The sequence below is a fragment of the Chiloscyllium plagiosum genome, unplaced genomic scaffold (genome assembly GCF_037043375.1).
Source record: "Chiloscyllium plagiosum isolate Xiang-an unplaced genomic scaffold, Cpla_swu_hap1 HiC_scaffold_4, whole genome shotgun sequence".
NCBI classification, from domain to species: domain Eukaryota; kingdom Metazoa; phylum Chordata; class Chondrichthyes; order Orectolobiformes; family Hemiscylliidae; genus Chiloscyllium; species Chiloscyllium plagiosum.
This window is the reverse complement of record NW_028270142.1, coordinates 134,498,978-134,513,625: the sequence shown is the minus strand read 5'-3', so window position 1 is coordinate 134,513,625 and position 14,648 is coordinate 134,498,978. Positions and strand designations below refer to the sequence as shown.

Here is a 14,648-nt window from a genome sequence, read left to right as displayed (position 1 = left end):
TAATGTTCGGGTCCAATTGCCTTCAGCTGCTTCATTAATGGCCTTCCCTCTGACATAAGGTCAGAAGTTGGAATGATTTCTTTTGATTGCACAATGTTCAGTGCCATTTGCAACTCCTCAGATACTGAAGTATTCTTTATCTTTATGCAGAAAGACAGAAAATTTTGGACTGGTAAGAGCTAAATGAGAAATACCATCTATATCGCACAAGAATTAAGCAATGGCCCATCTCTTCTTGGTATCCAACAGCATTACCATCAATGAATCCCCACTATTAAAACCATTCTCAACCATTGAGAAACTGAACTGGACTAGTCATATAAAAATACTGTGGATTTTAGCTTGAAAGAGGGGGAAAGGCAGCAGTGAAACAGAAAAGCAAGGCAGCGTAGAAAATTTAGCAAACCAGAAAGGAATTAAATAGAATCATAGAGCTATACAACATGGAAACAGACCCTTCGGTCCAACTTATCCGTGCTGACCAGATATTCTAAGTTAATCTATTTGGCCCATATCCCTCTTAAACCCTTCCTATTCATACACTCATCCACATGCCTCTAAAGTGCTGTAATTGTACCAGCTTTCACCACCTCCTCTGGCAGCTCATTCCATACATGCACGACCCTCTGCATGAAAAAGTCAGCCCTTAGGTCCTTTTTAAATCTTTCCCTTCTCGCCTTAACCCTATGCCCCCTAGTTTTGGACTCCCCTACTCTGGGAAAAGACCATGACTATTCACACTATCTATGCTCCTCATGATTTTATATACTTCTGTAAGGTCACCCCTCATCCTCCAATGCTCCAGGGAAAACAGCCCTGCCTACTCAGCCTCTCCCTATAGCTCAAACTCTCCAATCTTGACAACATCCTTATAAATCTTTTCTGAACCCTTTCAAGTTTCACAACATTTTTCCTACATCAGGGAGGCTAAATTTAAACACAGTATTCCAAAATCTTGATAACTCTCCTGTTTTTAGTTTATGGTTTATCCTTTATCTACATTTTAAACCCCTTTCTATTACTCTGTAGTAGATCGTGTCCAAAGTATGGTTAATACCTATTGATCTGTTTTGAATCTGGACCAGTGTAGCATAAATGAAATTAGTTGGAATTGTTTGTCTTGGTTCTGATGGGCTACATGTCTCCAATTAGATTGGAACACATCTTTCAGTCAACTTGACTTCTCTTAAGGGAAATAACTCAATTGTGGAGAATGATAATTGTTCTCTTTTTGAAACGCTGGCTACATTAATAGCTGGTATTCATGTGAAGTAGTTTTTCAGACATGTTTACAGTTTCTTTTGTTAGTCCAAGTTGGTGATGGGCAATAATGAGAAGACAGAGTCAGTGATTCCACAATTAAGCTGGGATTATGCTTGCTGGTGGTTTCTGGTGATGTTCCTGAACACTTGCTGAAGATTCTCAGACACAAGATCTATATGCATTTCGAAGCAAATGGACTTATTAGTGATAGACAGTATGGGAGGTCATACCTCACAAACTCGATCAAGTTTTTTGAGGAGGTGATGAAGATGATTGATGAGGGAAAAGCATTGATGTTGTCTACATGGACTTCAGTAAAGGCTTTGACAAGATCCCTCATGGCAGACTGGTGCATAAGGTTAAGTTGCATGGTATCAGGGTGAGCTGGCAAGATGGACATAGAACTGGCTGAGTCATAGGAGGCAGAGGGTAGTGGTGGAAAGATGGAGGGTTGTGACTAGTGGTTTTTCCCCAGAGATCATTGCTGGGACCTCTGCTGTTCATATCTACATTAATGATATGGAGGAAAACATAGCTGGTCTAATTAGTAAGTTTGCAGATGATACAAAGATTGGTGCTTAGTGAGGAGGATTGTCAGAGGATATAGATCAGTTGGGAGGCATGGACAGAAAAATGGCAGATGGAGTTTAATCTGGACAAATGTGAGGTGATGCATTTTGGAAGGACAAGTACAGTTGAAAATTACACAGTGAATGGCAGAACCCTTAGGAATATTGGTATGCAAAGAGATCTGGGTGTGCAAGTCCACAGATCACTGAAGGTGGCAGCGGAGGTAGATAATGTCGTAAAAAAGAGGCTTATAGTATGTTTAACTTCATTGGAAAGGGCATTGAGTATAAGGATAGACAAGTTAAGCTGCATCTCTATAGAACTTTAGTTAGGCCAAACTTGGAATATTACGTATAGTTCTGATCACCACACTGCCAGAAGGATTACCAGGATGTTGCCTGGTATGAGGATTTTAGCTATGAAGAAGGGTTGGAAAGACTGGGTTTGTTTTCACTGGAACGCAGGAGGTTGAGGGGTGACCTGATAGAAGTTAATAAGATTATGAATGGCATGGATAGAGTGGAAAGTATAAGGCTTTTCCCCAGGGTGGAGGGGTCATTTACTAGGAGACACAGGTTCAAGGTGCGAGGGGGAAAGTTTGAAAGAGATGTGTGCGGCAAGTTTTTCACACAAAGGATGCTGAGTGCCTGGAATAAGCTGCTAGAGAAGATGGTGGAAGTAGACACCATAGCAGCATTCAAGAAGCACCTGGACGAATCCATGAATAGGACGGGAATAAAGGGATATGGATCCTTTAGGTGAAGACAGTTTAAATATGGAAGGGCAAAATGTGTCAGCGCAGATTCGGAAGGCCGAAGGGCCTGTTCCTGTGCTGCATTGCTCTTTGTGCTTAGTACGCAGCATGAGGGGAGGTTCTCTGTTCTATAGGTCTGTTTGACTATAATTGAATGTCAGGCTAGAAAATTGTTTCACTGGTGCCATCTTATGGGAGTACTGGATTTACATGGTAAAGTCAGTCACCATTATAAGGAAGCCAGGAGAAAAATGGCCTCTCTCTATTTTCCAAGGCAGCACTTGGTATGCCTCTTTTTTTTGGACCTGGCTACATTCCCTCTAACACAAATAAGCTTGTAAAAGATTCAACCCTTCACAAATCCCCACAGATACAGACAGCACAGTTTATGCATCTGTCTCCTGGTGTATATTCATGTCTCGCGCTTTCCTGATAACATTAATAAAGGAATGTGCCAGATTAGTGGTCTTAGAACATAGAACATAGAACAATACAGCACAGAACAGGCCCTTCGGCCCACGATGTTGTGCCGAACATTTGTCCTAGCTTAAGCACCCATCCATGTACCTATCCAATTGCCGCTTAAAGGTCACCAAAGATTCTGACTCTACCACTCCCACAGGCAGCGCATTCCATGCCCCCACCACTCTCTGGGTAAAGAACCCACCCCTGACATCTCCCCTATACCTTCCACCCTTCACCTTAAATTTATGCCGCTTGTAACACTCTGTTGCACCCGGGGAAAAAGTTTCTGACTGTCTACTCTATCTATTCCTCTGATCATCTTATAAACCTCTATCAAGTCACCTCTCATCCTTCGCCGTTCCAATGAGAAAAGGCCTAGCACTCTCAACCTATCCTCGTACGACCTATTCTCCATTCCAGGCAACATCCTGGTAAATCTTCTCTGCACCCTCTCCAAAGCTTCCACATCTTTCCTAAAGTGAGGCGACCAGAACTGCACACAGTACTCCAAATGTGGCCTAACCAAACTCCTGTACAGTTGCAACATCACTTCACGACTCTTGAATTCAATCCCTCTGCTAATGAACGCTAATACACCATAGGCCTTCTTACAAGCTCTATCCACCTGAGTGGCAACTTTCAAAGACCTATGAACATAGACCCCAAGATCCCTCTGTTCCTCCACCTCACTGAGAACCCTACCGTTAACCCTGTATTCTGCATTCTTATTTGTCTTTCCAAAATGGACAACCTCACACTTGGCAGGGTTGAACTCCATCTGCCACTCCTCAGCCCAGCTCTGCATCATATCCAAGTCCCTTTGCAGCCGACAAGAGCCCTCCTCACTATCCACAACTCCACCGATCTTCGTATCATCTGCAAATTTACTGACCCACCCTTCGACTCCCTCATCCAAGTCATTAATAAAAATTACGAACAGCAGAGGACCCAGAACTGATCCCTGCGGAACTCCACTTGTAACTGGGCTCCAGGCTGAATATTTACCATCTGCCATCACTCTCTGACTTCGACCGGTTAGCCAGTTTTCTATCCAATTGGCCAAATTTCCCTCTATCCCATGCCTCCTGACTTTCCGCATAAGCCTACCATGGGGAACCTTATCAAATGCCTTACTAAAATCCATGTATAGTTGTGGTCTAAATGAATCAATGTTAAAGGTAATGAGTTTAAATTGTTCATATTATTGAAAAATTATTCTTAAATTCAGGATACAGAAATTAAACAGGAGTCCAAAAAATCTAACAGTATTAGGAGCTATTCAGCTTTTTAGAAGAAAATGATCCATATACTTCAGCAATGACGTGTCAAATTTTCAAACTTGACAGATATTTGAGCAGTCTGTCTCAAATGACAATTCATCTAGTTAGAAATATAAGGCAGGAGAATATCCAAAATAAAGATCAACCATGAGCATTCTTAGACTCTGCTGAATCCTTGCTCCTTGGCTAATTTTTGAACTTAGCTACAGAGTTTCATTCACTGCTTCACTGATGTTTCCATACAGACTCTAGGCTAACCGCAATGGGTTCACCATTCTGTTTCTTGTTCAAGTGATTAGTTAACATTGTATCTTCAATAGAAGGAAAGCCAGTGTATGGTGTTCCTCTTGCTGTCTGATAGTAGGACAAAAATAACCATGAAAGCACCCTCCATAGAGTTCCTTCTGTAAATCAGAGGGTTGTCAGCTGATGAGTACATCCAAGACTAAGATTTGTTATATTTTGGGCACTTTGAGAAACAAGAGATCTAGGGATCTTGGAAGAAAGTGGATTTGATTCACAAGTTCAACCATGATCTTGTTGAGTTGGTATGAGGGCTCACACAGCTGGTTTCTCTGCCTCTTTTTCTTGTATCATATTTGACTTCTCTATAGGGCCAGTTCACCTCCACCTTAAGGCAATTAAGGATGGCCTATAAAGCTGCCTCATGGAGCAATGCCTCCATACTGTGAAATAATTTTTTTTTTAAATGGCATGATACATTAATCATTAAATGTAATAAAGATGGTTGTTCACCTTCTTGCCAGTGGAAATGCATTCTCCTTAATTACTCAGTCAAAGCCTTTTTTCTAAAAAAGCTCTGCTTAACCTTCTCTGCTGAAGGTAAATTATCCAGATGACTGAAGGGCCATCACATATTGATAGCTGTAAAATCCTCTCAACAGGTATCTGAGTTTCCAACATGCACTAACATCAGGCAAGACCCACCACCAATAAAGTGAAGTTGAAAATGACTCTTCTATTATGAACATTCTTCAGTTCTGAAAGGAAATCACATTGAACTCATAATATGAACTCTTTCTTTCTTCGTAGATCGTGCCAGACATGTTAGTCTCTCCAGAAGTTTCTTCTTGATTATGACATTTTTTAGATCATGCTGTCTGAAAATCTAATGTTGCAAGGTTTATTTTTCCAAATGTTTGACTGACTCCTGGTTCTGTGATCTGTCTGCTCTAAATCTCAGAATCTCTGCTAGCCATCAATTTGTATCATTGATACAATGATATAGAAGTCTGCATTAGAGAGGAAGACCGATTAGTTCACTTCTATCATGTTTGTGCTGGATAAACTATCACCCTTCTTCATCTTATCTGTTAGCTTCCCAATGGACCTTTAGATTTCTCACTCTTTTCCATTCATTTTCCTAAGATTTGCCCTTGGGCTAATTTTCGTCTTTCAGGAGCAAGGCATCTAAATGGTTAAGAAATTTTACACAGATTTGCTCCATTAAAAGGTGAGATGGTAACAGTGAACAACCCCCTAGTGTTAGTCAATTTGTATAGTTATTCATCAACAGCCAATGTGGAATTAGCTGAGTTTAGTAAGTACAATAGCAGTGACAGAAGAATGTAAGGGCAATGAAATATTTTATATTAATTAAAGTAAGGTTATGCTGTATTGGACAATATTCTCCAAACACTATGGAAACAAAGCATTGGGAGCCCTCTGCAAACACTCAAATACCTCAACTACTTAATTTGATGCTGTGTATGTTAAGTTGGTATAGCACTAATAAGAGTACAGTTTCTGTGTTCCAAATTACTTTGTTTAGCATCGTAATAAGGGTTCAAATCAAGTTCCGGACTAATTGCTTATCGTCTTCCCATATTCCAACACCATGTTTGATGGTAACCATTGATGTTCTTAAAGTTGGTGGCAAAATTTTGAGTTTGCCCTAAGGCTGATGAGAAGACTAACCCCATTGTTAAAAATATCAAGGTCTACAAAAACAATGGATGGCAGCTTGGTGGTTACAACTAGTCAGCTAAAGCTTGGGAGTTTACTTGCATACCTTGTACCGAGGTGTTCATTGTTTTAACCAAACTGTCTGACATGAGATCTGCTGATGCTCCTTTATGGATTGACTCTCAGTTGGTCTCTCAAGTCCACTCAGAATGGTCACCACCTACTCATGGACAGTTAGGAATGGGCACCAAATGCTGACCTTGACAACAATATCCTTGTCCCACGGATGAGAAAAGAAATCACTCTAAAACGGACCTGAAAATACTCAGCTACACTTTCTGTAGGAAAATGTTTATCATAGTCTGCTTCAGAATGAACATATTTTGCAAAACTAAGAAAAATACGTATACAAATTTAAAGAAAGCCATGCTGGAGAAACCCAGCAGGTCTGGCAGCATCTGTGGAGAGTGAAACTCAGAATCCATGTTTCAAGTCATATTGGACTCGAAATGTTAACCCTTTTTCTCTCTTCACAGATGCTGCCAGACCCACTGAGTTTTTCCAGCACGACTTGTTCTTATTTCAGATTTCCAACATCTGCAATATTTTGCTTTTATTATTAGTATGAATAAGACCTCTGTCTTTGCAGTTCAAGATTTGAAGACATTAAGTACAGCAGGACATAACTACATGTACATCATGCATTATATGCCCAGTTGCATTGATTCTGACATGGTTAAAAAGAAAATGCCTTCTTGTATTTAAGCCACAGACTGTGTGGAGTGTGATTTTTCTTATGATTTTAAAAACTTGAAGGATAATGAAGAAATTCATTCATAATACATCCTACCCAAGTGTTCGTTCATGTTTGATATGTTTCCATACTGGAAGCTAAGTTGATTATTGTTTTAAATAAAATATAGAGTCATCATAGAACAGAATCATAGAGTTATACAGCACACAAACAGACCCTTTGGTTCACTCTTCCATGCTGACCAGGTTTCCCAAACTAAACAAGTACCATTTGCCTGCACTTGGCCCATATACCTCTAAACCTTTCCCATTCATGTACCTATCCAATAGGCTTTTAAATGTTGTAACTGTGCCTGCATCTGCCACTTTCTCTGGCAGTTCATTCCATATACGTACCAGCCTCTCAGTGAAAAGGTTGCCCCTCAGGTCCCTTTTAAATCTTTCCCTGCTCACCTTAAAATTATGCCCTTTAGCTTTGAACTCCCCTACCCTAGGGAAACGACCTATGCAGTTCACCTTATCTGTGCCCCTCATGATAATGCTCATGTATAACCTGCCGCTCCAACCAAGCTTTTAGTCACCTCTCCAAATATCAGCATTTCTAGTTTAATGTGAAATTTTATAATACTCCTATGACGTGTATCGAGACTTGCATTAAATGTGCCGTACAAGCTATAAACTTTAGGGACAATGATAATTGGGGAATTTGTTATTCAGCTGCAAAAGAATGGCCCTTTTGCACATTTTCACACATTGTGCCACGCCCTGATCTGAAAGTCAGTTGGCACCACACCAACCAAACATTGTCTGCCCTGCAATGAAAATATGCTGGGAGAACATTCATTGGATTAGAGTGGAACTTCTGCTCCCTCAGTGACAGCAAGCCCCTTCCTAAAGATATTTGCACATGGCTCTTCCTAATCTCAGTACCAGCTCATGCCCTTCACTCAACTCTAAGTTCCTTCTTAGCTCCAATGCCAACTTAGTGCCATCCCAAGCACCAGCCCTTTCCCTTGCAACCCCCTCCCCGCCCCCCCCCCCCCCCCCCCCCCCCCCCCCCCGCAACTCATCTAACATCCAAATCTCAGGAGCCTTGCTGACTTACAATGAAGTTATGAGTCTCACTTGGAGATGTCAATCAACCTGTTCCCTTAAGAGGCACCACACTGACCTAATTTTAGGTTGCAAAATCAGTCATATAGTACAGTTCCTACAATGATAGCCCATAGACTTATTTCAACAGTGTGAAATAGAGAGCACTGAATTTGCTTTTAAACTCCACAGATTTGTAAACATTCAAAGTCTGAACAACTTTGACAGTTCCAGAGGGTATTGAAATTCCAATAGACTTTTACAGTCCAACAAACTTGGGCAGTTCTTTAACATCATGACAGTTCTTTGACAGATTGGGAATATTTTGACAGAGCTGTGCAAAAATTCAGGCTGAAGTGAAGGGATTTGTTTCTTGTAATAATGCCTGTCAGACAAATCCTGTGGGATTCTGTTATATATTCTCCACATATCTTAGGAGATATCCTTTGCTAATGTTCATTAGTTATGATCTGTTTAAAAGGTGGTATGATTTCTGTGACTAATTTTTATTTCCCTGCTACAGGTTAATGGTAACCTCCCTCCCAAATTGAAGAAAAGTGCCCATGAAATGATCCTGGACTTTATTCGCTCAAGGCCTCCATTAAACCCTGTGAGTACAGCTGATATGTTTAGAATTCAGAATAGTCACAACTGACCTGCCGGGCCATGTGATATGTTTGAGTGACACCATGACCATGAGTATGAATGTCATATGGTTAGAAACTTACTTCGAGCTCTTTGCGGCGGTCTGCATTACTGAGGCAGGTAGAAGAGCATGAGAGCAATTCAAAATGGAGCTGCCCTTGAAAACCTGATTAATATTTGAAAGTCATAGATGACCACAGTCATCAGTGTTCAGGAGAATCCCTTACTTAGGAAGGGTATGGTCAAGGCTGATGCCTTAGCATTATTGCAGTGTATACAAGAAAAAAATAATATTTTCTTCATTGAAGAATATTAGAAGAATTTAAACATTGACAGGAGATGGTAGTATCATGGACTAGACCTGAGGATGTGGTTTTGAATCCCACCATGACAGCTGGTGGAATTCAGAACATAAAGCTAATCTCAGCAAATTGTAACCATGACAACTACCATCGATAGCCATGAAACCTCATCCAGTTTCTTCAGGGAAGGAAATCTGCCGTCCATACATGGTCTGGCCTACATGTTACTGCAGACCCACAGCAATGTGCTGACTCTCAAATGTGCTGTGATATTGCTACTTGATCATGGGAGATTAGGAATGAACAACAAATGCTGGCCTTGCTAGTGACACCTATATCCTGTGACCCTTATATCTCCTGACTCAGTATGTGGGGAGGAGGTGATCCAGCATGGGAAGATCCCAGTCATTTACCTTAAATGGCCCTCAACCATTACATTAAGCCCAGCCCTGGAAAGTTGTTGGAAAACAGGCACACAGTGGGGAGCCAAATTGAGGAACCAGTTTCATGTTTTCCACCTGTTCTAGCCTCCAATTCCTCCTCCTTAGGTGTGGGTAAATACCATCAGTCTCTTCACATCCTCCCTATGCAACTCATTCATAATTCTAAACCAGGTCAAACATTAAATTTAATCCTTTATAAAGAAAGAAGACCCACCCTGATCCGACATTCCCGATAGCTGTTACCTCTCACTTTTGTTACCAGCCTCGTATTTGCAATTTTGCCAGTCAGATCTGTGACAGTTGTTAATTTCTCTGGGTCACAGGCATCTGCACGGAAACTCAAGCCACATCCACCACGTCCTCGGAGTCTCCATGAAAGAATATTAGAAGAAATCAAATCTGAGCGAAAACTGCGGCCAGTATCACCCGATATGATCAGACGTAGCAAACATGGTGAGTCCATGACAATAAAACTGCAATCTATAAAAGCTGTGGTTTATGGATAATGTTTCCTTTATTTATTTTGTGAAGAAGTGACAAAAATACACGATGCACCAAGTTTCATTTCAAAGTCAGTACAGGAAGACCACAATTCCTTTTATCATTATTCATTAATTTTAATGAAAGATTAACTTAAAAAGAAACTCATGCATTAGGCTAAGAGTGGTTGTGGATAATGGGTACAATTTGAAAGGTGCCAATTGGCTGATTATATTAAGGATGTGAATGCATTGGAGAGAGCTCAGAAGCAGTTTACAGAAATAGTTCCACGAATGAGGAATTTCAATTATAGGGATAGATCGAAGAAATTGGGACTGTTATCCTTGGAGAGAAGGCCGAGAAGAGATTTTATACTGATTTTCAAAATCATGAGTAGGCTGGATTGAGCAGATGTGGAGAAACCCACTCCTAAAAGGAGCAAGAGTTTAAAGTGATATGTAAAAGCAGCAAGGGTGAGCTGAGGAAAGATGCTTTAACTCAGTGGATAGTTCAGATCTGAAATGCACTGCATGGAAGTAGAGGCAGGATCAGTTGAGGAGTTTATTTGAATAAAAAGATAACATGCAAAGGTGTGGGAGAAGAGAGCAGGAGATTGGTACAAGGTAACAATACTCATTTATAGAGCCAGTACAGGCATGATGGCCTGATTAATCTCCATCAGCACCATAAATTTCTGTTTTTAAAAATAAATCTATGTAGTGTTTTAAAATATGATTTTTAAAACAAAATTGTAAATGCAGTTTACAGTGAAGCTAGATCGCTTCCTAGTGTCTAATCTCAGATCAGCATTGTTAAAGGTGGCTGGAACCTCTGCATAGCTCTTGGACCCAGGTCACCATAGGAACTTGGTGGGATCAATGGAGTTAAAGTGGATTGCACTTCAATAGCACCTTACTGCACGCACAGAATGACTCACATATCGGCACCGGTGAATTAGTTTTGTCTTGCATCCACTGTTGTAATGTAGGCAACGGCAATGGGCAAACTGCTCACGAGCAGGCAAAAAGAAGTGAGTGACCAGTCCAGCTGTTTCTAATGGGGGAGTTTTATGAAAGAAGTTTTGTTCACTCTTGGGATGTGAGCATTGTTGGCTGGGACAGGCATTTATTGCCCATCCCTATTTGCCCACGTGGGTGGTGATGTGGTCAAGGTACACCCAAGGTGTAGTAGGACTATACATGTTAGTGCTTTGAGCCAGTGACAGGGAAGGAGTAGGAATATGAGCACAAGACAGGATGGTTGGCAACTTTGAGGGTGATGTGGAGGTGGTCCCATGGTTCTGCTGTCCCTTCGCTTCTATGATAAAGAAAGGAGGAAGGCTAGACTCAGAAGCAAGAAAACCCATTGTTGTCTTTGAATTGGATTGTTAGTATTCATCTAACTCAGCAGACAGAATTTCACTTTAATGACTCATTCAACAAATGATGCCTTCAGACATATGTGCCTCCCATAGGCCAGCAGTGACATATGAGCGTCAGTTACAGCAACTCTCTGACTCAAAATTGAGAATACCACCAACTGAGCAAAGCCTGGTGTTTCGTGTGTGTGTGTGTCTGTGTGTGTGTGTGTTTTCAAATGAGAAAGCAAATATTAGGGCATCAAAGACATTTAAAAATGTTTTTGATTTAAGGTATTGAATTTGTTTTGCTGGCACTTTTATGGATTACACTATAAATAAGGTATCTGTTTATCCAGGATATGGTATGCATTGTCAGTGAAATGTCTAGAGGATCCATAGAGCAGATGTCATTCAAGCACATTGTCATACAGTCCTACAGCACAGAGACAGGCCTTTCAGCCCAAACTTTGGCCCACATTAAGATCACTATAAGACTCGTGTAGCGTTGCCTTTCATTGTGCAGTTTGTGAAATGATATGCTTTGTGTTACATGGTGCTGAGAGTAGTGTCATGCTGCTTAGCTGGCTAATTAATACTCAATTAGAGCTAAATCCTCTATGCATATATATAATATTTGTTTCTCTGGTTATTGAGAGTTCCTCACATAAATGCCTACGGAAAGGTTTGTAATACATGTGTTGAAATATTACACCAATGTCATGGCATGAAGTGCAGGGATGAAAGTTTCAGGGTTTTCTTTCAGCCCTTTGTTGTTCATGATGCAGTGACTGCAGGCTGGGAGTGCCCTTCACGTGATACTTTGTGGGTGATCTCTTAGTTCCAGCAGCTGAGCTGATGATGGCACGTTTCTCTCTTCACAAAATCAAAGAAGTGTCACAGTGCAGAACATGCTTTCGGCTCATTGTGTCTGCACAGGCTCTTCATTCAGCAACGTGTCTTAGGGTCTTTTTTCTGCCTTTTCCTCATTCCCTTGCACATTTCTTCCTATTTAAAGAAATCATCCAATGTCTCAGTTGAACCTGCCTCCACCACATTCCCAGGCAGTGCATTCCATATCCTAGCTACTCATTTCGTAATAACGTTTTTTTTCTCACATCACATCAGCTTCTTTTGAAATCACTTTAAACCTGCACCCTCTGGTTATTGATCCTTTTATGGACCGGACTGTTTCCCCCATATACTCTATCCAACACATGCAACATTTTGAAAACTTCTATCAGATCGCCACTTGGTCTCCTTCTGTCGAAGGTGAACATCCCAACCTCTCCAATCTATTCCTCGTAACTAAGGTTCTTCTGGAACCATTTTTGTAAATATCTTCTGCACTATCTTCAATGCATTCCCATCCCTCTTATAGTGTGGCACTCAGAACTGTACACAATCCTCCAAACTGAGTTCTAACCAGTGTCTTATGCAAGTACGATATCTTGCTCTTGTACTCTATGCCTCTATTAATAAAGTGATTGGTAGCTAATGAACCTTTTTTTTATTGTTGAGAAACATACAGTCAAATGCAGTCAAACATGCCACTCGAACCCACTGCCAGTCATTGCCAAAGCAAACTTGACGAACATAAGAGCAAGAGACTGAGTAGCAATCAATAGCTGGACGGTTACAAATCTTCAGTACAAGTTTGAAATACCAGCTTATTTTATTTAGTTGTGGGATGTGGGTGTCACTGACTTGGGCAACATCTATTGCCTCATTGTGCAGAAGATAGTTAAGAGTCAACTGCATTGCTGTTGGTCTGGAGACATGTCTAGACCAGGTAAGAACATTAATACAGCAATTGGGTCTTTCACAACAGACAACAGTGGTTACATCAGACTAGTATTTAATTCCAGATTTTATTGAATTCAAATTCCACCATTTGACAGGATGGGATTTTAACCTAAGTCCCAGAATATTAGACCTGAAAATGTGTTGCTGGAAAAGCACAGCAGGTCAGGCAGCATCCAAGGAGCAGGAGAATCGACGTTTCGGGCATAAGCCCTTCTTCTTCAGGATATTAGTGTAAAGTTCTGAATTGCTAGCTGAGTGACACTATTGCTATGCCACCACCTCCTTGTGTGCTTTTATGAAGTTAATAAAATATAGTCTGTTTGTTAACCTCTGGCTAATTTCTTGTGGATAACCAGGATCTTGCCAAGCAAGTAGCTGAGGAGTGTGGCGGTGAAGTTGCGCCACAGTGGCTCAGTGGTTAGCACTGTTGCCTCACAGTGCCAGGGACCTGGGTTCAATTTCCACCTTGGGTGACTGTCTGTGTGGAGTTTGTACATTCTCCCCACGTCTGCATGGGTTTCCTCTGGGTTCTCTGATTTCCTCCCGCAATCCAAGGATGTGCAAGTCAGGTGAATTGGCTATGCTAAATTGCTCATAGTGTTAGGTGCGTTAGTCAGGGGTACATATAGGGTAGGGGAATGGGTCTGGGTGGGTTACTCTTCGAATGGTCGGTGTGGACTTGTTGGGCCAATGGGCTTGTTTCCATACTGTAGGGATCTACTCTAACTTAAACTTTAAATAGAGTTCAGTTGCTTAGGGACATAAACACATTGATGTGAAAGTACAATGGCTTCTGCAATTAATTGTTATCTCTCTGAATTGTATTGGACGTCTAAAGATTTAATAGAAGCAGGCTTAGCAGTGGAATCTGGGGTCTTATTGATTTGATTCCCATCCCACTGACAATGCCAACTACCTTTGTCTAATATCTTAATATTTAACAAGATTTAAATATTTAAAGGAATCACTTTGAACACAAATGTCAAGGCATTTTATACGAACGCTGTCAAACTTCAGAAAATATAAGCAGCAGTAAAATTAGAAATTTCTCAACAGTTTCAGGAGCCACATTGAGAAATACTGCTGAAGTGATGAAGGAGGTATTAAGCAGTTTGCATGACAATGTTCATAGTAGAACTAATAAAGTTGATGAGCTGCAGACAGAAATTGCAATGTGATTTTGTGATGTGGTTGCAGTAACAGATATACAGCTTAAACAAGATCATGAATGAGTTCTTAGCATCCCTGGTTATGATGAGGAAAAAGAGGAAGCAGTATTGATTGATGAACACTTATGTTACAGTTCCAAGTAGAAAAGCTAGGTTAGATGATTCCATATCTGAATCTATTTGAATGAAGAAACAAAGGAAGGGCTGTTCCATTCATTGATGGAAACCTTTTTAAGGATTTTCAAACAATGAACAGTATATAGGTGAATAGATTTGGAGGTAAATTTTTAAAGTGTGTAACAAAATTGAGGCAGTAATATTAAGAGATTATAAATTTGCTTGT

General features: G+C 40.7%; 1 protein-coding gene across 4 annotated transcripts in view; it reads left to right on the top strand.

Annotated features, from left to right (window-relative positions):
• Positions 1 to 14,648, top strand: part of LOC122548856 (protein spire homolog 1-like) — a 207,915-nt gene that overhangs the window by 130,824 nt on the left and 62,443 nt on the right. For all 4 annotated transcript variants that reach the window (XM_043687728.2, XM_043687729.2, XM_043687730.2 and 1 more), the window contains exons 7-8: positions 8,627 to 8,713; positions 9,817 to 9,946. In XM_043687728.2, the coding sequence (XP_043543663.2) occupies positions 8,627 to 8,713; positions 9,817 to 9,946 (217 nt within the window). The remainder of the gene's footprint in view (positions 1 to 8,626; positions 8,714 to 9,816; positions 9,947 to 14,648) is intronic.